General features: G+C 53.0%; 2 protein-coding genes across 9 annotated transcripts in view; one reads left to right on the forward strand and one right to left on the reverse strand.

Moving 5' to 3' along the window:
* TMEM143 (transmembrane protein 143) overlaps positions 1-5457 on the reverse strand; it is a 31277-nt gene extending 25820 nt beyond the window's left edge. For 2 of the 3 annotated variants that reach the window (XM_054540848.2, XM_024237902.3), the window contains exons 1-3: positions 5126-5382; positions 4519-4759; positions 1270-1374 (exon numbers count right to left, since the gene is read on the reverse strand). In XM_054540848.2, the coding sequence (XP_054396823.1) occupies positions 1270-1374; positions 4519-4759; positions 5126-5148 (369 nt within the window). In that variant the 5' untranslated portion in view covers positions 5149-5382. Of the gene's footprint in view, positions 1-1269; positions 1375-4518; positions 4760-5125 lie in introns of all 3 variants that reach the window. The other variant, XM_024237903.3, reaches the window with a different exon arrangement.
* SYNGR4 (synaptogyrin 4) lies at positions 5216-17640 on the forward strand. 6 transcript variants are annotated; one of them, XM_054540851.2, is made up of 5 exons: positions 5216-5597; positions 6971-7170; positions 14790-15027; positions 16875-17014; positions 17349-17640. In XM_054540851.2, the coding sequence occupies exons 2-5, from the start codon at positions 7078-7080 to the stop codon at positions 17580-17582; spliced, it is 705 nt and encodes a 234-aa protein (XP_054396826.1). In that variant the 5' UTR covers positions 5216-5597; positions 6971-7077; the 3' UTR covers positions 17583-17640. The 6 variants fall into 6 exon arrangements, with proteins under 6 accessions (XP_054396826.1, XP_054396824.1, XP_002829544.2 ...); XM_054540849.2 differs by having other exon boundaries at positions 5259-5597; positions 6974-7170; XM_002829498.4 differs by having other exon boundaries at positions 5573-5764.
* Positions 17641-23931: the final 6291 nt, after the last annotated feature.

The following is a 23931-nucleotide window of genomic DNA, read 5'->3' on the forward strand; positions in this document are numbered from 1 at the left end:
AACACCTAAATCCGCTGCTCACATCTCTCCTCAGCTCAGAGCCCTCCCATGGCTCCCGGCTCACTCAGAGTCAAAGCAAGGTCCTCGGCCTGGCACGGTGGCTCACGCCTGTAATCCCAACACTTTGGGAGGCCAAGGCGGGTGGATCACTTGAGCTCAGGAATTCAAGACCACCCTGGCCAACGTGGTGAAACCCCGTCTCTACAAAAAATACAAAAATTAGCAGGGGGAAGTGGTGGACGCCTGTGGTCCCAGCTACTTGGGAGGCTGAGGGAGGAGAATCGCTTGAACTGGGGAGGCGGAGGTTTGCTGTGAGCTGAGATCACACCACTGCACTCCAGCCTGGGCAACAGAACAAAAACTACATCTCAGAAACAAAAACAAACAAACAAAAAAAACAAAGCAAGGTCCTCACGGTGGCCCACAAGGCCCAGTACGATCTGTCCCCATCCCCTCTGCCCTCATATCCCACCCTCCCCGCACATTCACCCTCCTGCAGCCACAGTGGCCTCCTCACTGTTCAATACTCTGGGCCCCCGCTCACCTCAGGGCCTTTGCACTTGCTCTTCCATCCGCCAGGAACATCCTCCCCCAGGCATTCATCAGGCTCGTTCCCCCTCTTCACTAAGCCTTTAGCCCACATGTCACCTCCTTGGGGAGCCCTTCTCCACCCACCTCGTCTGAAACAGGCCCCATCTCACCCCTCTTTTTTTTTTTTTTTGAGATGGAGTCTCACTCTGTCACCCAGACTGGAGTGCAGTGGCACAATCTTGGCTCACTGCAAGCTCCGCCTCCCAGGTTCATGCCATTCTCCTGCCTCAGCCTCCCGAGTAGCTGGGACTACAGTTGCCCCCCCACCACGCCCAGCTAATTTTTTTGTATTTTTAGTAGAGACAGGGTTTCACTGTGTTAGCCAGGATGGTCTCGATCTCCTGACCTTGTGATCTGCCCGCCTCAGCCTCCCAAAGTGCTGGGATTACAGGCGTGAGCCACCGCGCCTGGCCCATCTCATCCCTCTTTATCTCACTACTCCGCCTCATTGTTCATGGCATTTATCACCATCAGGCATCATATTTTATATTTATTTGATTCCTTGTCTCTCCAGTTGGAATGTTGGCTCCATGAGGGCATCACTTCACCTGTCATGTTCACTGTTGAATCCCCAGCACTTAAAACAAGGGCCAGGCTCCAAGAAGGTGTCAGGGAATGTTTGCTAAATGAGCAGATGCACGAACAAGCACCACAGGGCTGGAGGGGCCCCGTCCTCACCTGCAGCCGGGCCAGGATTTGGTGGTAGTGGAACAGGGTGCAGAAGTCCACGTGGGCCGAGAACTCCTCCAAAGCTGCCTTCTCTGCCGGACTCGAGTGGAATTCCTGTTACCTCAGGAAGCAAAACTTCTCTGTAGGCCTTTTCCCCTTCCCCAAGGGAAAGAATTCTTTCCCTGGCTGCCTAACTACACAATCAGAGCTCTGGACTTTGAAGTTTTGTTCTGGGGCCAGGCGCAGTGTCTCGCACCTGTAATCCCAGCACTTTGGGAGGCCGAGGCAGGTGGATCACTTGAAGTCAGGAGTTCGAGACCAGCGTGGCCAACATGGTGAAATCCCGTCTCTACTAAAAATACAAAAATTAGCCGGGCGTGATGGCGTGCACCTGTAGTCCCAGCTACTCAGGAGGCTGAAGCTGGAGAATTGCTTGAACCAGGGAGGCGGAGGCTGCAGTGAGTCGAGATCGTGCCACTGCCCTCCAGACTAGACAACATCAAGACTCTGTCTCAAAAAAAAAGAAAAAAAGTTTTGTTTTGGTTGGGTGGGGACTGACCAATTTTACTGAAACTGAGGCAGCCAAATATAGTGAAAAACTATACTGGGCTTAAAAAGCTGGAGGTTCAAGTTTTTGCTTTGACATTTCCCAGCCAATACACACACACACACAATTCCAGGAACGGTTTGACAGTGTAATATCATCCTCCAGAAGTAGATGGAATTATTATTATTATTATATTGAGACAGAGTCTCGTTCTGTCACCCAGGCTGGAGCTCAGTGGTGCAATCTCAGCTCACTGCATCTTCAACCTCCTGGGATCAGGCGAGCCTCCCACCTCAGCCTCCGGAGTAGCTAAGACTACAGGTGCCCATCACCATGCCTGGAGAATTTTTTTCAATTTTTTGTAAAGGTGGAGTCTCACTATATTGCCCAGGCTGGTCCGAACTCCTGTGCTCCAGTGATCCTCCCACCTCAGCCTCCCAAAGTACTGGGAGGCTGAGCCACCATACTCCCAAGGTTGATGGAATTATAACTCCCATTTGTCAGAGGGAGAAACTGAGGCTCTGGAAAAGTCATTTGGTAAGGGCTGCAGTGTCTGTGGAAATGACTGCAATCTAGGCCTGTCTGACTCCAGGGTACACATTGAACCATGTCTTTTTTTTTTTTTTTTTTTTGAGAAGGAGTCTCACTCTGTTGCCAAGGCTGGAGTGCAGTGGCCACAATCTCAGCTCACTGCAACCTCTACCTCCATAGTTCAAGCAATTCTCCTGCCTCACCCTTCTGAGTGGCTGGGATTATAGGTGCCTGCCACCACGCCTAGCTAATCTTTGTACTTTTAATAGAGACGGGGTTTCACCATGTTGGCCAGGCTGGTCTCAAACTCCTGACCTCAGGTGATCCACCTGCATCGACCTCCCAAAGTGCTGGGATTACTGGTGTGAGCCACCACACCTGGCCTTGAACCACTTCTTTTTTTTTTTTTTTTTTTTTGAGATGGAGTCTCGCTCTGTTGCCCAGGCTGGAGTGCAGTGGCACGATCTCGGCCCACTGCAAGCTCCGCCTCCCGGGTTCACGCCATTCTCCTGCCTCACCTCCCGAATAGCTGGGACTACAGGCACCTGCCACCTCACCCGGCTAATTTTTTGTATTTTTAGTAGAGACGGGGCTTCATCGTGTTAGCCAGGATGGTCTCAATCTCCTGACCTCGTGATCCGCCCGCCTCAGCCTCCCAAAGTGCTGGGATTACAGGCATGAGCCACCGCGCCCAACCTTGAACCACTTCTTTATGTTTCCTATCTCAATGTCCTGGGTAATTGTCTTCACTTCTCTGAGCCTCAGTTTCCTCACTGGCAACAAAGGATTACACGCTCTTTCTCAGAGGGCTACGGTGAGAATTGGATGAGATGACACATGTCCCGTATACACATGTGTTTACATATGTGTGCATATATTTGTATATTTATATGAGTATATTTGTGTATTTTTGTGTGCATATATTTGTGTGTGCGTGTATTTGTGTTTGTGTATATTTGTGTGTGTGCATTCGTATGTGTATATTTGTGTATTTGTGTACACATATTTGTGTATTTGTGTGTGTACTTGTATGCATATACTTGTGTGTATTTGTGTGTGTGTATTTGTGTATCAAGTCCAGCACAGAATTGAGTACATACAGCAGGTGTTCAGTAAATAAATGTTAAATTAATGAATGATGGTGAGGTGTGGTGGCTCATACCTGTAATCTCAGCACTTTGGGGAGCCAAGGTGGGCAGATCACTTGAGGCCAGGAGTTCAAGACCAGCCTGGCCAACATGGCAATACCCTGTCTCTACTAAAAATACAAAACTTAGCCAGGCGAGAGTCCCAGCCTCTCGGGGAGCTGAGAAAGGAGGATCACTTGAGTCCAGGAGGCAGAGGTTGCAGTGAGCTGAGATTGTGCCACTGCACTCCAGTCTGGGCAACAGAGCGAGACCCTGTCTCAAAAAAATAAATAAAATAAAAATAAATGAATGAATAATAATCCTCAAAATCCTCAATAATGACAATGATGATGATGGTGGTAATAAGACCTCAGGTTCTAGAGTGAGACCAAGACTAGGATGAGGTGAATATGGCACCCAAGGGTGCAAAATTTAATGGGGCACTCACTCTTAGGGTCAAGCGATTGTCTCACTTGCCTAACCCTAGTCCTGGGCCAGCTCTGGAGTCAGACCACTTTGGTTCAAATCTAAGCCACTATGTTGTGGCCTTGGGTAAGTCACTTTCCTTCCCTATGCTTCCATTATCTCATCTGTAAAATGGAGATGATGGTGGTATCTCTCTTACTGATAATTCAACAATACATGAAAAATGTCTGGCACAGTGCCATAGAGTCAGAGCTCAAATTGTGTGATAATAATTATGATTACAGCGTTGTGACTTTATAGGTACAATTATTATCAGGTAGTAGAAATAGTAATGATGAGGATGATTACTATACCCATCTTAAAGATGGAAAAACCATGCCCCAGAGAGTGCCTGTTCAAGCCCTCAGAACAAGCCAGAGTCGGGAATGGATGCTGCATCTGCATCTCGGAGACCTGGCTCCTACATTCCCGCTCATCTCCCGCCCACTAGGGAACCACGAAGGGACCCCGGGAACTACAACTCCCAGGAGGCGCCAGGGCAGCTCTCTGCAGCAACTAGGGCCCTGCCGCCGCGAAGCCTGCTGGGAGCCGTAGTCCCCAGGCTCTTGGACCCGGGACAGGCGGTACCTGTATTAGGAGGCGGAGCAGCTGCTCCTTGGAGAAGGGAATGAAGCGCTCGCGGTACTGCTGGGCCCAGTCGCGGGGCTCCCTGGGGTTCCACATCTTGCGATACTCCCCCATTTTGGCTGCCAGCGATGAGAGGGCCCGGGGGGGCCCGAGGAGCGCGGGCAACAGTGGCCATACTCGGACCCTGGACCCCCAGACCCCCCGGGTCACATGCAGCATGGCTAGACCCTTTCCCTGGAGCCTAAACAGAGGAAAATGGGCAGGGGTCAAAGGCCATCTAGAGGAAAAGCGCCCTCTCCACCTCCACGTCCCACCCTCCAGAAGCCGTCTCTACCCCAGGCAGGGCGCAGAGCCCATCCGCTCGCCTCGAAGCCCCTGTTGCCTGTCCCCTTCCCACACTGCTCAGTTGGCCTGGGTCCCAGACAGGGGTCAGAGGTCTTAGGTTCTAGGGCGTTTTGCAGGCCCAGAGACCCTGTAGTGGTACAACGTTTCTTTGGGGTCTAGACAGCGAGGTAGATCTTAGGACAGCAGGAAATGCTCAGAAAGGTTACCTAGGGGGTGCAGGGCCGCCCTCCCTGGCCATGCAATCCCCCGATTTCTCCCTCACCTTAGCCAAAGCTCGACTGTCATTGAGCCTCCTGCGCATGTGCAAGAGGGCGTCCTGGGCTCCCGAGGTTCGGCTTCAGCCAGCAGTAAGACGCATGCGCAAAGCCTGGGTCAATGCGGGCTGTCCATTTCTCACCGCCGACTCCCTATATCAACTACGCATGCGTTGACTGCCTTTCTCCACGGCTGGCCTCGTTTGGGCGCGACGCATGCGCTACAGGAGTGTCTCCTTGTCAGCTCTCTACAAAGGGAAAGGGCGGAGTGGACGAGAGACTCCCCAGAGGCATGGGGCGGGGCAGGGCTCCCGCGCGCAGTCCGCCAACGGCGCGCAGTCCAACGTCCGCCGAGGCCACGCCCCCGCTCATGTCAGCTCCTGAGTAGGCGGAAAGAGGAAGGGGGCGGGACTTGGGCGCAGCCAATCAGCTGTGGAGGAGCGAAAAGGCGGGAAAAAGCGGAACCAAAAGAAGGCTGAGGTGGCGCCAGGGACCAGGAGGGGTGGGCGGGCGAAAGGAAGGGCGGACCCTCAGGTGACGCAGATTGGCCCTCCAGAGAAGGGGCGGCCCCTTCTCAGGCGGCGTCACCCCCAAACCCCAGCACTGTCATTCCAGGTCCTTAAAGGGGAGACCCCGATTCTAAGAAGGTAGCCCAGTGCCGGGGCGTGGCCTCATTCTAAGGTTCCCCACAAATCCGAGGTCCCGACTCCCAGCTTGAGGAAGTGCACTTCCGTGAAAATGGAGCTGATTCGAAAGGGAGGCCCTCATTCTGGGAAATAGCCCCAAATGACAAGGACAGCCTGAAATATGCCCTGAGATACCTGGGTTCTCCACGAAGGGTGCTGTCACCCCCAAACCTGAAAGAGATTATTCGGTTTCAGACCTCCCAGGGGCTGTGATCTCAATGGCCGCACCCCCTAGTCCCCAGAAAATCCCACCTGTGTCCTCTCGCAGAAGGACCCAGTCCTTCTGTGGGCCCTTCAGCTCCTGGGTCACAAGACGTGGTCCCCAAATATCCCAGCCCTCCCCTGCACTCCACTTCTGGGACCCCTGACAGCCCTCTCACCCAACAACCCCCTCAGCCCACACATTCCTGACTTCTGGAACCTGAAGCAGCCCCTTCACTTATGTCCCCCATTCCTGGGACCCCCCAGAATCCCCATCACCCCAGACCCTCACCTCTCTGGAATCCTCCATAGACCCCCTTAACCCACACCTCAACCCAGGGGACCCTCAGCGACTCTCTCACCCTGCACCTCCACCTCTGTGACCCCTGGCAGCCCTCCCCACACAACACCTTTCCTGGGACCCCTAGTATCCCCATCCTATGTCCCCCTCTCCTGGGACCCCCAGAAAGCTCCCTCACCACACACAACCCCATTCCTGGGACCCCCCCCCAGCACCAGCATCCTATGTCCCCCACTTCAGGGACCCCCAGCAGTCCTCTCGCTCCACACAACATCTTTCCTAGGACCCCCCAGAACCCCCATCCTATGCCTCCCACTTCTGGGACCCCCAGCAGCCCCCTCACCACACAACCCCATTCCTGGGACCCCCCCAGAACCCCCATCCTATGCCCCCCACTCCTGGGGCCCACAGAAGCCCCCTCAGCACACACAACCCCATTCCCTGGGACCCACCTGCACCCCCATCCTATGTCTCCCACTTCTGGGGCCCCTGACAGCCCATTCACCCCACACCCTGACTCCTAAGAGGCTCAGCAGTCCCCTCACCCCACACAACTCCATTCCAGGGACCCCCCCATCCCCCCCATGTCCCCCAATCCTGGGGTCCCCAACAGCCCTTCCACCCCATGCCCCTGATTGGCATCCCCCATCTGTGTCATCCCACAGCAGCCAAGCCCAGGGCCGGCCTGAAGCCCCCGAACGGCTGTGCCCAGCAGGCAGCGCCCAGCACCCTGGCTCCTACCTCCCAGTGGCCCCAAAGGAAAACAGCTGCCATGCACATCCCCGAAAGCCTCCAGGAGCTGGCCAACAGCGAAACCGTGCAGTTTCTGAGAAGGCCCAAGACCATCACGCGGGTCTTCGAAGGGGTAAGGCCCTCCCGTGGCCCGACTGTGCCCCTGGGTGACAGGAGCCAGGAGCTCTCAACTCCCAGACACACTGCGGGAGGTGGGGGGACAAGGAAGGGGTCAGACGGGGAAACAAGGCAACAGAGCAAATGCTGACACCACCTTTTCCTGAGCACCCCACTATGGGCCCTGTGCTATTGAGGCACTTATGGACTCTCATAGTAAGGAACAGCCCTCACAGTAGGTGCTGCAAGTCCCATCTCTGAGATAAGAAAACTAGGGGTCAGAAAAGTTAAGTAAATTTTTTTTCTTTGAAACAGTCTTAATTAGTCAGGCATAGTGGCACACACCTGTAATCCTAGCTACTGAGGAGGCTGAGGCAGGAGAATCGCTCGAACCCGGGTGGTGGAGTTTGCAGTGAGTGGCGATCATACCACTGCACTCCAGCCTGGGCAACAGAGCCAGACTCCATCTCAAAAAAAAAAGAAAGAAAGAAAGAAAGAAAGAGTTTCGCTCTATTGCCCAGGCTGGAGTGCAAAAAGCGGTGGCGCGATCTCCACTCACTGCAACTCCACCTCCTGGGTTCAAGCGATTCTCCTGCCTCAGCTTCCCAAGTAGCTGGGATTACAGGTGTGCGCCACTGCACCTGGCTAATTTTTGTATTTTTAGTAGAGACGGGGTTTCGCCCATGTTGGCCAGGCTGGTCTCAAACATATTTAGTAGAGACGGGGTTTCACCCATGTTGGCCAGACGTCAAGTGTTCCACCCACCTCAGCCTCCCAAAGTGCTGGGATTACAGGTGTCAGCCACCGCACCCAGCCTATGTAAATTTTTTAAATCTGGGATGTCCAATGGGGTAGCCACAGCCACATGTGGTTACCTCACTTTGGACTAATTAAAAGAGTCCATTCTTCAATCATAGTGGCCACATTTTAGGTGCTCAACAGCCACATGTGGCTGAGGACTCTCATATTAGACAGTACAGGCTGGGTGTGGTGGTTCATGCCTGTAAAACCAGCACCTTCGTAGGCCAAGGCAGGCAGATCGTGAGGTGAACTTCTGAGGTCAGAAGTTCGAGACCAGCCTGGCCAACATGGCGAAAACCCGTCTCTACTCAAAATACAAAAATTAGCCAGGCATGGTGGCGTGAGCCTGTAGTCCCAGCTACTTAGTGGGCTGAGGCTCGAGGATGGCTTGAGCCCATGTGGCGGAGGTTGCACTGCAGCCTCGGTGACAGAGTGAGACTCTGTTTCAAAAGAAAAAAACTGGCTGGGCACGGTGGCTCACGCCTGTAATCTTAGCACTTTGGGAGGCCAAGGCAGGCGGATCATGAGGTGAGGAGATCGAGACCATTCTGGCTAACACGGTGAAACCCCGTCTCTACTAAAAATACAAAAAAATTAGCTGGGTGTGGTGGCGGGCGCCTGTCGTCCCAGCTACTCGGGAGGCTGAGGCAGTAGAATGGCGTGAATCCGGGAGGTGGAGCTTGCAGTGAGCCGAGATTGCACCACTGCACTCCAGCCTGGGCGACAGATCGAGACTCCATTTCAAAAAAAAAAAAAAATTAGTGCAGATATGGGACATTTTCATCATGCCAGAGAGTTCTATTAGACAACATTGGCTAAGGTCACACGGTAAGAGGCAGGGGCAGGATTCAAACTCAGATCTGTGAGATGCCAGAGCCCATTTATTTTCCACCTCCCAGTTGAGGGAAGAGGAGGCGAGGAACAGGGGCTAGGGCCTCTAGGAAGAGAATAAGGAGTGCAGACCTGAAGTGCCAGATGTTGGGTGGTCACCGTGTGCCAGGCACCATGCCACCGTTCATTTCATCATCCCCACACTCCTGAAGAATCTGGACACCTGGAGTCAAATCCTCATTCAGCCCAGACTTTGCTGTGTGATCTTGAACCAATCACTGCTCATCTCTGGATCTCAGTACATGAAGGGTTAGGGCTGTGGCTCTGACCTTTAACCTGTGCAGCTTCCACCACTCTGCTTTAACAGAATTGGAAACTAAGGCCCAGGGAGATGTTGAGACTTGATCTAGGTCTTGGGAGTAGGTGAGGTTCCCCGGCTCAAACCCAGGGTCTCCACCCGCAGAGTCCTAATCCAGAGTATCTCCTCTCTGCCCCTTCTAGAGCCTGAGCTTGGAGAAGGAACAAACAGGCCTGGAATCCTGGCTCAGCCACGTGCTGTCCATGCAAAGTGGCATACTGCCCAGTTTACCTGGGCCAGGCCTGGTGTCATTACCAGCAGCAGCACCTTTCTTTCGCAAAAGTGCCCCTTTTGTTTGATGGCTTGCGTGGTCACCCTGTGTCCGTGTGACCCTGAGCAAGCTATTTGATTTCTCTGAACATCTCCATACTCTTGTCTGTAAAAAGAGGATCCTAATACTCTACTCCTAGGAAGGATCGTTGTGAAAATGAAACAAATTAATGCCTATAAACTGATTAGCATGGGCCAGGCAAGTAGTAGTGATCTTTCCTTAGTGATTTTTTTTTTTTTTTTTTTTTTTAGACAGAGCCTTGCTCTGTCACCCAGGCTGGAATACAGTGGTGTAATCTCAGCTCACTGCAACTTCCGCCTCCCGTGTTCAAGCAATTCTTGTGCCTCCGGAGTAGCTGGGATTACCAGCGTGCATCACCACGCCTGGCTAATTTTTGTACTTTTAGTAGCGATGGGGTTTCACCATGTTGGACAGACTGGTCTTAAACTCCTGACCTCAAATGATCCACCCGCCTCGGCCTTCCAAAGTGTTGGGATTACAGGCGTGAGCCACCACACCTGGCCTTAAATAGTGATTATTATCAAAACAAATCATTACTGGTGTGTGAGGAGAGGGCCTAGGATGATCGAGATTTGTGTCCATTGTCCTCCCCCAGGGAAAGAGGGGAATCTTGAAAACCACATCCCAGCACCAGATCTTTCGCTGGCGTTAGCTTCTCTACTCCTCACCACAACCCTATGACACAGGCATTATGATCCCTGTAAACCAAGGGGAAACTGAGGCTCACAGAGTTTGAGTGGCTTGCCCAAGGACATCACCCAGCTGGTGAGCAAGTCCAACTCGGATCCACCCGCCTGTCTGGAAAGCCTCGGAAGGCAGGGCGGGTGGCAAGGGAGACGGAAGCCCAGCTGGTGTGGACTGGTTCGGGGAAGCGGGAGGAAGAGCCGCCAACCATGCCGGACGTTCTGGTCACGGACTTTGCCCGCCGCCTCCATCCACCCTCCCCACCCGCCCCGCCCTCTCCTTCTTCCCCCCGGCCTGGCTCCTCAGTAGGGAGTCTCTGGGCAGCTGGTGCTCTTGTCCTCGCTGCCGCCTGCCAGCTGGTGCCTTAACTGATAAATCTTTGCTCCCTCCCTAGGGACAGGCCAGGGACGGCATGGAAGGAGTTTGGACTGAGGCCTCAGAGGGATAGGGTCCCTCTAGCCCAGATGAGCCCCTGCTCCTCAAATCTCCAGTGCCCCGGGCTCATGTCACAGCCCAGGGTTTTGGGGGTCAGTGGACAGACAGCCCACCCGCCTAGATGTCAGGAGGGCTGGATTCCAATCCCCCTTCCACCGCTTAGTGACCTTGAGAGGACGCCTCCCCTCTCTGGGCAAATCACAAGAATCACCATTTTCCTGAGCACCTAGTAGAGCCAAGCCCCTACCCCCACATTCCTCCTTTTCGTAGCATAGAAACAGACCAGGAAACTGAGGCTCCAAGAGATGAGTGATTTGCCCCTGGCCATACAGCTGGCACAGTCAGAAGCATCTGGCTCTTTCCACTCCACCAAAATGGCTTCGATTTATCACCTGTGAAACAGAAATGAATTAATAACCTCCACCACGTGGGGCCGGTGTGAGGTTCCAGGGAGGTAACGCAGGTAAAATGAATATGGGCTCAAAAATGATCGATGTGCTTTCCCGTCCTCGACCTGGCTCTGCCTCAGACTAGCAGGGCCAGACACACCCCCTCTATAGTCAGATCTTCTCCTCCAAAATAGGGAGAATCATCTTACAGCCTCCCTCCAAGGGTTGCTGTGCGGATCAAGTGAGGTGATGGATGTGAATACCCTTGGTTATTGCCGAAGGGCTAGGCAAAAACAGGGAGTCAGGGTGTTGCTGTTGTTGTTGTTCACAGAAGGCAATTAAGGCAAAAGAGAAGGGAGGATGGACGGAAGCTCAGGAGTTTAGGGGTCAGTTCTTTGCCTCCTACATCTCCACTCTGAAGGGCAGGGCAAGAGTCAAGACAAAGCCAGTCATTCGCTCTTTCAACCACATTTGCTGAAGTCCAGTCTAGTGCTAGGTGCTGGGGATAGAGAGCAGGGGCCCGGCAAGGTGGCTCACGCCTGTAATCCCAACACTTTGGGAGGCCAAGGCAGGAGGATTGCTTGAGGCCAGGAGTTTGAGACCCGCCTGTGCAACATAGCGATACCGTCTCTACAAAAAATTAAATATGAGTGAGGCATGGTATTTCGCACTTGTAGTCCCAGCTACTCAGGAGGCTGAGGTGGGAGGATTGCTTGAGCCCAGGAGGTCGAGGCTGCAGTGAGCCGTGATCATGCCACTGCACTCCGGCCTGCAAGACACAGTGAGACACTGTCTCAAAAAAAAGAAAAAAGAGAGAGGGTCCTGTGTAGAGCCTATCCAGGAAGAGTTCCAATTCTAACAAAGGGGAGATTTTCTTTTTCTTCTTTTTTGAGACAGGGTCTCACTCTGTTGCCCAGGCTGGAGTCCTGTGGTGCAATCACAGCTCACTGCAGTCCCGACCTCGTGGGTTCAAGCGATCCTTCCACCTTAACCTCCCAAAGCACTGGGATTACAGGCATGAGCCACCACACCAGACCAAAGGGAAGATTTTCAACAGTCTGTTTCCCTTGGCTTACCCCCGCCCATCCCCAACCCCTATCGCCAACACTGCCACTTCCAATCAATCACCAAGTCCTATTTTACACGCTAAATATTACTGAACTCCCCAGGGCTCTGGCCTCAACCTTTCTCACCTGGGCCTCCCCGCCTCCTCTCGGGTATGTTGGCCTCTTGTCTTGCCCACCTCCGATCCATCAGCCACGTGATCCCCAGAGGGCTTCTCTAACCCCAAGGCTGACCCCAGCTGTCCCCTGCACAGAATCCTCCCATGCATAGCATTGAATGCTTTCCATGGCTCCCCAAGTCCAGCTCCTGGCTCTGGTGTTCCGGGCCTCTTAGAGCCTGGCTCCCACCCACTTTTCCAGCCTCATCTCACACCAGAACCCTCCAGTGAGTTTCTCTCTTATGTCTGAAACTGCCCGCTCTGCAGCATCTGGCCTTTCCACGTGCCATCCGCCCTGCCGGGAATGCCCTTCCTCCTCTTGTCTGCCTGAGAAACTCCTTGTTCTTTAAGGTCCAGTTCAGAACTCACCTGAAATCCAGCCCTCAGTCTGGCTTCCTCCTTGACTCTCTCCCCGACCCCAGGCCCCAGCCTCCTCCCCACCGCCCCATCTACACACCAGCTCGTCTTTGTCTGGCACAGACCTGCCCTGCTGCATTGTGACCATCTGGGACAAATCACTGGGGCTTCAAATTTTCACCAAATTTCGTTGATAGGAGCCCCCGCCCTCAAGGCACGTGGGGTGAGGAAGAAGAGCAAGAGGTCAAGGGCAGACTCAGGAGCCAGGCTGCTTCTGTTCAAATCCAGGCTCTGACACTGACACTGACCTTTTTTTTTTTTTTTTTTTTTGAGACAGGGCCTCACTGTGTCGCCCAGCCTGGAGTGCAGTGGCACAATCAGGGCTTACTGCAGCCTTGACTTCCGGGTCTCAAGTGATCCTCCTACTTCAGCCCCCCAAGTACTTGGGATTACAGGTGCATGCCACCGCACTGAGCTAATTTTTTTTTTTTTAAGAATTTTTGGTAGATACTAGGTATCACTCTGTTGCCCAGGCTGGTCTCCTAAGCTCAAGCGATTCCTCCCACTTTGGCCTCCCAAGTGTTGGGATTACAGATGTGAGCCACTGTGCTTGGCCTTTTTGTTTGTTTTGAGACAGAGTCTTGCTCTCTTGCTTCGGCTGGAGTGCAGTGGCACAATCATGGCTCACTGCAGCCTCAACCTCCTGGGCTCAAGTGATCCTCCTGCCTCAGCCTCCCAAGTAGCTGGGACTATAAGTATGCACCACCACACCCAGCTATTTTTGTTTTTAATATTTTTGTAGAGACTGGGTCTCGCTCTGTTGCCCAGGCTGGTCTCGGACTCCTGGCCTGACACGATCCTCCCACCTCAACCTCTCAAAGTGCTGGAATTACAGGCATGAGCCACCTCGCCCAGCCACTGGCCAGCTAATTGGATTCAGCCAACTCCTTATCCTCTCTGTGCCTCAGTTCCATTATCTGAAACACAGGGCTGTGAGTAGTGCCCGTGTCCTAGGGTGGCTGTAAGGATTACCTGGGTGAGTGTTTGTAGAGTGTTTCCATGGTTTATTTAGCAAATACACATAGAAGACAGGCATGGCCGGGCGCGGTGGCTCACGCCTGTAATCCCAGCACTTTGGGAGGCCGAGGCAGTCGGATTACGAGTTCAGGAGATCGAGACCATCCTGGCTGGCACAGTGAAACCCCGTCTCTACTAAAAATACAAAAAAAAAATTAGCCGGGCATGGTGGCAGGCGCCTGTAGTCCCAGCTACTCGGGAGGCTGAGGCAGGAGAATGGCGTGAACCCCGGGGACCGGAGCCTGCAATGAACCGAGATCGTGCCACTGTGCTCCAGCCTGGGCGACAGCGAGACTCTGTCTCCAAAAAAAAACAAACAAACAAAAAAAAAAAAACAGACGAGAGGGACAGGGTTACCAGATCAGTGTCGTATTTGTCTAAAACAAAATCCGGAAGCCAAAAAACAAGGCAAAATGTTAATCTGTGTTAGTTTGGCCAGTCAACACTGGGTGTTTCTTATGTTTCTCTTCGTATTTTTCTGTATGCTTGGACTATCTTGCAAATTGAACCTAAGAAATGAATAGGAATTAGTGAGGCCAGGAGAGAGGAGACAGAAGTCGCAGAGGGAAGGGCTCTAAGTGCCTCCTCTCGTTTAGTCCTCAGAACCACCCCAGAGGGAAGAGCTGAGAGGCAGAGAGAATAATCACGACTGCAAACACTGATTCAGCTCTTCCCATGTCCCGGGCACTGTGCCAAGCATTTTATACGGGTACCTGGGTTTGGTGGCAGAAGGAGAGTGTGGGGGAGGCAGGGGTGAGTGAGGAGAGATGAAATTGGAAGAGTGAGGGGAGCAGAGACTCTGCAGGGCCTCCAAGGCCAGGCTTCAGGGCTGGGACTCAGTCCTGAGGCACTGGGGAGCCATGAGAGGCTGTGGCAGGGAGGGTCAGGGTGTGGAAAGACTCCCCTGGGGACGTGGTGGAGATGGGCTGAAGTGGGGAAGACTGGAGGTGGGGAGGCTGGGAGGAGGCTGGGGCAAGGGCCAAGGAGAGCAGACGAGGCCTGAGGCAGGATGGAGCAGAGGGGACGAGGGGCAGGAAGCTGAGGGCTCTGACACTGTGACAATGACAAGGAGGGAGGGGCCCAGACGGACCAGTGACTGGGTATACAGAAAGACCGACAGCACCAGGGAGGAAGGAGGAGCAGCTTCGGGGAGAGACTGAGCTCCTCTCTGGCCCCTGGAAATCCACAGGTCTTCTCCCTTATCATCTTCTCCTCCCTGCTGACCGACGGCTACCAGAACAAGATGGAGTCTCCGCAGCTCCACTGCATTCTCAACAGCAACAGCGTGTCCTGCAGCTTTGCCGTGGGAGCCGGCTTTCTGGCCTTCCTCAGCTGCCTGGCCTTCCTCGTCCTGGACACCCAGGAGACCTGCATTGCCGGCACCCGCTTCAAGACAGCCTTCCAGCTCCTGGACTTCGTCTTGGCTGGTGAGCCCCCAGGACCCCCAACCCAGAGCTGCCCCTCCTCCTGCTCACAGCCCTCCTGGCTCCCCAGGGCCTCCCGGGCACAGCCCTTCATCACCTAGCCGGCCTCCACCCTGACCGTCCTCCTAGTAGGAGGCATCTGACCACAAGTGGCCCAGAGCTTCTCACTGCGCCTGGCACCTGCTGTCTCCTCCTGGGGAATTATTATTATCCTTCAGATCCTGGGTAAGGGTCACCTCTTCTGACCCCCAGGCAAATTATAGCAGCCTCCCTTCTGCCCCGTGCTTTCTTTGCATTTGCTTCCCTCATTTACGGAAAATCTCTCTCTTTTTTTTTTTTTTTTTTTTTTTTTTTGAGATGGAGTGTCACTCTGTCGCCAGGCTGGAGTGCACTGGCACAGTCTCGGCTCACTGCAACCTCCGCCTCCCGGGTTCAAGCGATTCTCCTGTCTCAGCCTCCCGAGTAGCTGGGATTACAGGCGCACACCACCATGCCCAGCTAATTATTTTTTGTATTTTAGTAGAGACGGGGTTTCAGCGTGTTAGCCAGGATGGTCTCGATCTCCTGACCTGGTGATCCGCCTGCCTCTGCCTCCCAAAGTGCTGGGATTACAGGCGTGAGCCACCGCGCCCGGCCAAAGTCTTGCCTCCTAACCACTGCCAAACACTCCCGATGGAGCCTGGCATAAGCAAGCACAAAATGTGTGTCCTTCTTTGGGGCCTGACCTCCTTCCTCTCAGTCTGTTTGATCTCAACTCCTCCCCACCCTGCTGCTCCTCCTCCCCACTGGGCCAGTCCCAGTGACTTAGGGCCAAGGGAGCCCTAGAAGGTCATCAAATCTAGTGTTGTGCAGGAGAACTCCCCGTGAGGGTGGAAATGTTCTGTCCCTGCGCTTTCTCATGCAGGAGCCACTGCCCACCCGTGGCTATTAAGCACTTGAAATGCAGCCGCTGGCTGGGGATGGTGGCTCACACCTGGAATCCCAGCACTTTGGGAGGCCAAGGCAGGCGGATAAGTTGAGGCCAGAAGGTCTAGACCAGCCTGGCCAACATGGCGAAACCCCATTTCCACTAAAAATACAAAAATTAGCTGGACAGGGAGGCGAGTGCCTGTAATCCCAGCTACTCGGTAGGCTGAGGCAGGAGAATCGCTTGAACCTGGGAGGCAGAGCTTGCAGTGAGCTGAGATTGTGCCATGGCACCCCAGCCTCGGCAACAGAGTGAGACTCCGTCTCAATAACAACAACAACAACAAAAAGAAATGTGGCCAGTGCAGCTTTTTTGAGACAGAGTTGCACTCTGTCGCCCAGGCTGGAGTGCAGTGGCGCAATCTCAGCTCACTGTAACCTCCGCCTCCCAGGTTCAAGCAATTCTCCTGCCTCTGCCTCCTGAGTAGCTGGGACTACAGGCGTCCGCCACCATGCCCGGCTAATTTTTGTTTTTTCAGTAGAGATGGGGTTTCACCATGTTGCCCGGGCTGGTCTCGAATACCTGGCCTCGAGTGATCCACTTGCCTCAGCTTCCCAAAGTGCTGGGATTACAGGTGTGAGCCACCTCGCCTAGCCTAAAATCCTGTGTTAATGAATAGAAATTTAAACAGCTGCATGAGGCCGGCAGCTCCTGTATTAGACAGCGCAACTCTACTCCAGCAGCTCACTTTAGGGAAGGCTAGGAGGGACTGGGGAATGACTTGTGGGAGATGTGTCAACATAGAAGCTAATAAAAAAAATATTTTTCAATACCTTGTGGAAGGTCGTGCAGCAAGACTGCCAGCCCCATCCTTCCCATGCCTCAGCAGCCCTGCCTGAGCAAGCTTTCCCCCTGCCCCTTTTCTCTCCCTGTGATGCCACAGTTCTCTGGGCAGTTGTCTGGTTCGTGGGTTTCTGCTTCCTGGCCAACCAATGGCAGCATTCGCCGCCCAAAGAGTTCCTCCTGGGGAGCAGCAGTGCCCAGGCGGCCATCGCCTTCACCTTCTTCTCCATCCTTGTCTGGGTGAGGACAAGCCCCTCCACCACCCCTCCCTAGGAGGGCACCCTCTGCAGGGTGGGGTTGAAAGGGCTAGAACATTCCTGCTCTCACTTAGCTCCCCTGGGAGTCAGGGGTAGGGGGGGCTCCCCCAGGACTCCACTGGTCTCTTCCAGGTGCCGCTTCCTCTGAGCAGCCACAGCCCAGCATCAGGGCCTGTGCTTCGGCCCGGGGCTCCTGGGCAGTGAGCAGTCCAAACACTGGTACCTTTTGTCTCCTTCCCAGGCCAGTCCCCAGCCCAGTCCCTCTCCTGACCTGCCCAGCCCAAGCCAGCCTTCAGCACGCGCTTTTCTGCCCACAGATATTCCAGGCCTACCTGGCATTCCAGGACCTCCGAAATGATGCTCCAGTCCCTTACAAGCGCTCCCTGGATGAGGGCGGCATGGTGCTGACCACCCTCCCCTTGCCTTCTGCCACCAGCCCTGTGAATATGCCCACCACTGGCCCCAACAGCCTGAGTTATGCCAGCTCTGCCCTGTCCCCCTGTCTGACCGCTCCAAAGGCCCCCCGGCTCGCTATGATGCCTGACAACTAAATATCCTTATCCACATCAGTAAAGAGAATCCTCCCTCCAGAAGGGTTTCTAAAAACAGCCCTCAGTCCTTCTCATGTCTGTTCCACTCTGGTCCCTTGAGTGGCGAGGGTGGGTAAGAATCCCACAAGGTCACCACTGGGATCTCTGCACTGGGTCACATTTCCATACCATCTCCTGGAACCATCATTGGGGCACCACCTTGATAGTGACGGATTGGAGGTGGTGAGAGGAGGGAAGCACTTTTTTTTTTTTTTTTTTGAGACAGAGTCTTGCTGTGTCGCCCAGGCTGGAGTGCAGTGGTGCAATCTCGGCTCACTGCAACCTCTGCCTTCCAGGTTCAAGTAATTCTCCTGCCTCAGCCTCCCTAGTAGCTGGCATTACAGGTGTGCACCTGTAATGCCCACCACCACACCTGGCTAAATTTTGTATTTTCAGTAGAGACGGGGTTTCACCATGTTGGTCAGGCTGGTGTCGAACTCCTGACCTTGTGATCCGCCCACCTGGGCCTCCCAAAGTGCTGAGATTACAGGCCTGAGCCACCGCGCCTGGCCAGGAAGCACTTTTTTCAGGCCTGTTACACACTAAGTCCTGTCAAGTCATTACTCCTTGAGTCCCCACACTGGCCAGGGGAGGGAGGCACAAGGTGCCTCCTCTTACAGTTGAGGAAGCAAAAGTTCAGAGAGAGAAAATGCTTCCACCCGTGGAGAGAACACCAAGAGGAAGGGCCAACAAGGGGACCCAGCCCTGTCACTCAAGCCCAAGCCCTTTCACCCCCCATGGTGACCAAAGACTAAAATCATGGCGTGTGAGGAATCGGTGAAGGAACAGGGTGCTGAGTCCACGAAAGAGATTCAAGGGAGACCCTTGTCTTCAAATATTTCAAAGAATATCTTCGGGGAGGAGGACTTTTTATTCCAGGAGAACCCCAGTGGTAAGCGGGGGACTCAGGCACAGGCCACAAATGTTCCTACCTGTAGGAGCGAGGCAGGAAACCCCAGTGGGTGAAGTGCCTATTAAGGGAATAGTGGGAACAGAGCCACGTCCAGGAGGGGCAGCCTTCACTCAGCGCACATTTGGTAACGGGGCCTGGAGTTTCTTTTTTTTTTTTCTGAGATGGCATCTCATTTTGCAGCCCAGACTGGAGTGCAGTGGTACAATCATAGCTCTCTACAGCCTTGACCTCCTGGCATCAAGCAATCCTCCTGCCTCAAGCCCCAAAGTAGCTGGGACTACAGGTGTGTGCCACCACTCCCAGCTAATTTTTCAATTTTTTTGAAGAGATGGGATCTTACTATGTTGCCCAGGCTGGTCTTGAACTCCTGGGCTCAAGCAGTCCTCCTGCCTTGGCCTCCCAAAGTGCTGGGATTATAGGCATGAGCCACCACGCCTGTCCAGCCTGGGGTTTCTAGAACAGTGCTGTCCACTTGAAATCTGATGTGACACCCAAGGGGAGTTTAAAATAGTCTAGTGGCCACATTAAGAAAAGTAAAACAAGGCTGGATGCGGTGGCTTATGCCTGTAATCCCAGCACTTTGAGAGGCCGAGGCGGGCAGATCACTTGAGGAGGCCAGAAGTTCTTGGCCTGGTCAGGTCTTGACCAGCCTGACCAACATGGTGCAACCCCATCTCTACTAAAAATACGAAAATTAGCCGGGTATGCCTGTAATCCCAGCCACTTGGGAGTCAGAGGCACCAGAATCACTTGAAACCAGGAGGTGGAGGTTGCAGTGAGCCAAGATTATGCCACTGCACTCCAGAATGAGACTCTGTCTCAAAAAAAAAAAAAAAAAAAGTAAAATGAAACAAGTGAAATTAATTTTAGTATTTTATTTATATAAATATATCCAAAATATCATTTCAACATGTAATCAATATAAAAATTATTAGTGAGGCATTTTCCACTCTTTGGTACTAAGTTTTTGAAATCCATCGTGTATTTACACCAATAGCACGCCTCAGTTTGGACTCGCCAGGTTTCAGGGGCTCGACAGTCACACATAACCACTGGCTACCCTACCAGACAGTGCAGCTATAGAAACTCCAGTTTTTCTACAACAATTTGGACATCCATTCTGTGGGGGGTTTTAAAATGTGAAATCAGGCCAGGTGCAGTGACTCACACCTAAAATCCCAGCACTTTGGGAAGCCGAAGTGGGCGGATCACGAGGTCAGGAGTTCAAGACCAGCCTGACCAACATGGTGAAACCCCGTCTCTGCTAAAAATACAAAAATTAGGCCAGGTGCGGTGGCTCACGCCGGTAATCCAGCACTTTGGGAGGCCAAGGCGGGCAGATCACTTGAGGTCGGCAGTTCGAGACCAGCCTGACCAACATGGAGAAACCCCATCACTACTAAAAAATATAAAATTAGCCGGGTGTGGTGGCGCATGCCTCTAGTCCCAGCTGCTCGGGAGGCTGAGGCAGGAGAATCACTTGAATCTGGGAGGCGGAGGTTGCGGTGAGCCGAGATCGTGCCATTGCACTCCAGCCTGGGCAACAAGAGTGAAACTCTGTCTCAGAAAAAATACAAAAATACAAAAATACAAAAATTAGCTGGGTGTGGTGGTGTGCGCGTGTAGTCCCAGCTACTCAGGAGGCTGAGGCAGGAGCATCGCTTGAACTCAGGAGGTGGAGGTTGCGGTGACCCAAGATGGTGCCACTGCACTTCAGCCTAGGTGACAGAGCAAGACTCCATCTCCAAAAAAAAAAAAGTGAAATCGGTGGGCAACAAATACAAAATAAACGTTGGGCAGTCCAAATGAAACACACCTGCCTGGGGCCATCGTGGCCTGCAGAGCACTAGTTCACAAACCAGACGAAAGGATATGAGATGTGGGGAATCAAATTTGGGTTCCATTAGTCCTTTTTTGGAGGCTTCCTATGTGGCTGGCCCTGTACCTGGAGGTGTAGAAATAACTACGTGGTCCTGCTGGGTATAGAGAGAAAACAGCAGCAGTGCAGTGAGACAGGAAGTGTTCTGACATGGAAATGAGAGGACTCGGCACTAGACGTCCCTCTGGATAAGCGTGGGTGTGTCACTTACTGTCTCTGGGCCCAAGTTGTATTGGCTATAAAACTAAATAATTAGACAGATCTTTTTTTTTTTTTTAAGACAGGATCTCTGTTGCCCAGGCTGGAGTGCAGTAGAGCGATCATGGCTCACTGCAGCCTCAACTTCCTGGGCTCAAGCCATCTTCCCACCTCAGCCTCCTGAGTAGCTGGGACTATAGGTGCAGGCCACCATGCCCGGTTAGTTTTTTGTTTTTTATTTATTATTTTTTTTGCGATGGAGCTCACTCTGTCACCCAGGCTGGAGTGCAATGGCTCAGTCTCAGCTCACTGCAACCTCTGCCTCCCGGGTTCAAGTGATTCTCCTGCCTCAGCCTCCTGTCTAGCTGGGACTACAGGCGCATGCCACCACACCCAGCTAATTTTTGTATTGTATAGTAGAGATAGGGTTTCACTATGTTGGCCAGGCTAGTGTCAAACTCCTGACCTCGTGATCCACCCACCTTGACCTCCCAAAGTGCTGGGATTACAGATGTGAGCCACCGCACCCGGCCTTTTTTTTTTTTTAAAGAGGGTGGCTCACTCTGTTGCCCAGGCTGGTCTTGAACTCCTGAGCCCAAACAATTCTCTCACCTCCACTTCCCAAAGTGCTGGGATTACAGGCATGAGCTACTGCACCCAGCTAAAGAATTGAACCAGATTTAGATGGATGCTTTTCGGACTATTCAAAGAGATGCCGGCTGGGCGCAGTGGCTCACGCCTATAATCCCAGCACTTTGGGAGGCCAAGGCAGGTGGAACACCTGAAGTCAGGAGTTCAAGACCAGCCTGGCCAACATGGTGAAACCCCATCTCTAAAAAATACAAAAACTGGGCTGGGCACAGTGGCTCACGCCTGTAATCCCAGCACTTTGGGAGGCTGAGGTGGGTGGATCATGAGGGCAGGAGTTCAAGACCAGCCTGGCCAAGATGGTGAAACCCCGTCTCTACTAAAAATACAAAAATTAGCCCGGCGTGGTGGTGGGCGCCTGTAATCCCAGCTACTTGGGAGGCTGAGGCAGAGAATTGCTTGAGCCCGGGAGGCGGAGGTTGCAGTGAGCTGAGATTGCGCCACTGTACTCCAGCCTGGGCCACGGAGCGAGACTCTGTCTCAAAAAAAAAAAAAAGAGAGAGAGAGAGATGCCTCAGGGCTGGGCATGGTGGCTCACGCCTGTAATCCCAGCACTTTGGGAGGCTGAGGCAGGAGGATCACTTGAAGTCAGGAGTGTTTGAGACCAGCCTGGCCAACATGGTGAAATCCTATCTCTACCAAAAAATACAAAAATTAGGCCAGGCGCGGTGGTTCACACCTGTAATCCAGCAACTTTGGGAGGCTGAGCCAGGTGGATCACCTGAGGTTGGGAGTTCGAGACCAGCCTGGCCAACATAGTAAAACCCCATCTCTAAAATACAAAAATTAGCTGGGTGTGGTGGCGGGCACCTGTAGTCCCAGCTACTTGGGAGGCTGAGGCAGGAGAATTGCTTGAACCCAGGAGGCGGAAGTTGCAGTGTGGTGAGATGGCACCAGTGCACTCCAGCCTGGGCAATAGAGGAAGACTGTCTCAAAAAAAAAAAAAAAAAAAAAATTAGCCAGGTGTGATGGTACACGCCTGTAGGTCCCAGCTATTCTGCAGGCTGAGGTAGGAAAATCACTTGAACCAAGGAGGCAGAGGTTGCAGTGAGAGAAGATCGCGCCACAGCATTCCAGCCTGGGAGAGTGAGACCTGTCTCCAAAAAAAAAAGAAGAGGTGCCTTGGGCTGAGCAGACAGCAATACAACCCCCTTCCCCAGTCAACCCCAGCGAGCGAGCAGCCCCGCTCCTGTGTTTTCCATATTGGGCTTCCAGGCACAAATCTAAACAGAAGGTCCCTTGACTTAAGAGAAAGAAACAAAAAACCGGCTAAAAAACCACACAGCGTTGGTTAAACACACACGCTCTGGCATCACGAAGCCCAGGTGCAAAGCCCACCTTTGCCACTCACCCCTCTGAACCCGTTTCCTCATCCACAAAGTGCCCCCTCTGTAGGGATGCCGTGAGGGTCGCAGGAGCTCATCCGCATAACACACAGTACCTGGCACATATCAAGTGCTCAGGAAACGCCAGCTCCCTGCCTCCTCAGGCTTCCAGAGCCAGCCTCCAGGGAAGCTGCAGACAGTTAGGAAGGTCTTAGAGGACATCTACGAAGTTTGACCTAGTCAGGGGTCAAAAATCCAAAAGCCAACAACAGCCAGGCAGGTAACATAAGTGAAGAAAATAGGCCAGGTGTGAGGCCAATCTGGAGAGAGACAAGGAAAATATTTCACTTTCCTCTTAACTTCACAAACAAACAAAAATAACCACACGGCGTCAGCCCAATAATAAATGTAACAAGCCTGCAGCCAAGTCCTGGGGACTGTGGTGAAAAGAGCTGCGTCCCATCCATTCAGATCCAGCCATCTGTTGCCACCCAGAAATGAGGACCCAGCATTGTTAGACTGATGGATTTTTTTTTTCAAGAGAAGCCAGAAATGTGAAAATCTGGTTTTTAAAGGCTAGCGACCCATTCTTTTTTTTTTAAGAAAACAGAATGCCTCAACAAAAACTGTCAAGTGAGGGTAGGACGGGGGCTGTCCACGTGTGGTCCCTGACATACATGCTCTTTTTTTTTTTTTTTTTTTTTTTTGAGATGGAGTCTCACCCTGTTGCCCAGGTTGGAGTACAGTGGTGTGATCTCGGCTCACTGAAACCTTCGCCTCCTGGGTTCAAGCAATTTTCCTGCCTCAGACTCCTGAGTAGCTGGGACTACAGGGGCGCACCACCACGCCCAGCTAATTTTTTTTTGTATTTTTAGTAGAGACGGGGTTTTGCCATGTTGGCCAGGCTGGTCTTGAACTCCTGACCTCAGGTGATCCACCCGCCTCAGCCTCCCAAAGTGCTGGGATTACAGGCATGAGCCACTACGCCCAGCCAATGCTCCTGAAGGTCCTCTGCAACCCTGAGGGTTTGGAGAACTATCAGACAAGTTCTGTGCCAAGGTAAGAAGACTCGTCAAGATTCTCTCCAAAACCTCTTCCCAGCAGCACGGTGAGGAACTGCACAGCTGAGAGTCTTGGGAGACCCAGTTTCTCCTCTTCCTGCTCCTCCCAGATAGTCAACAAGGATAGTCGCCTGCAGATAGTCAACAAGGATAGTCGCCTGCAGATAGTCAACAAGGATAGTCGCCTGCAGATAGTCAACAAGGCAAAAGCAGAAGCAGAAAGAGGGGCGGGGGCGGGACCCCACACACACCAGAGACAGAGTGGCAAGGAGCAGCGAAAGAAAGG

The sequence above is a fragment of the Pongo abelii genome, chromosome 20 (genome assembly GCF_028885655.2).
Source record: "Pongo abelii isolate AG06213 chromosome 20, NHGRI_mPonAbe1-v2.0_pri, whole genome shotgun sequence".
Classification (NCBI taxonomy): Eukaryota; Metazoa; Chordata; class Mammalia; order Primates; family Hominidae; genus Pongo; species Pongo abelii.

Coding starts and splice junctions, on each gene's coding strand:
- SYNGR4 (XM_054540851.2), top strand. CDS start 7,078: ATGCACATCCCCGAAAGCCTCCAGGAGCTGGCCAACAGCGAAACCGTG. Junction 7,171..14,789: donor TCACGCGGGTCTTCGAAGGG/GTAAGGCCCTCC, acceptor GGAAATCCACAG/GTCTTCTCCCTTATCATCTT. Junction 15,028..16,874: donor CCTGGACTTCGTCTTGGCTG/GTGAGCCCCCAG, acceptor GTGATGCCACAG/TTCTCTGGGCAGTTGTCTGG.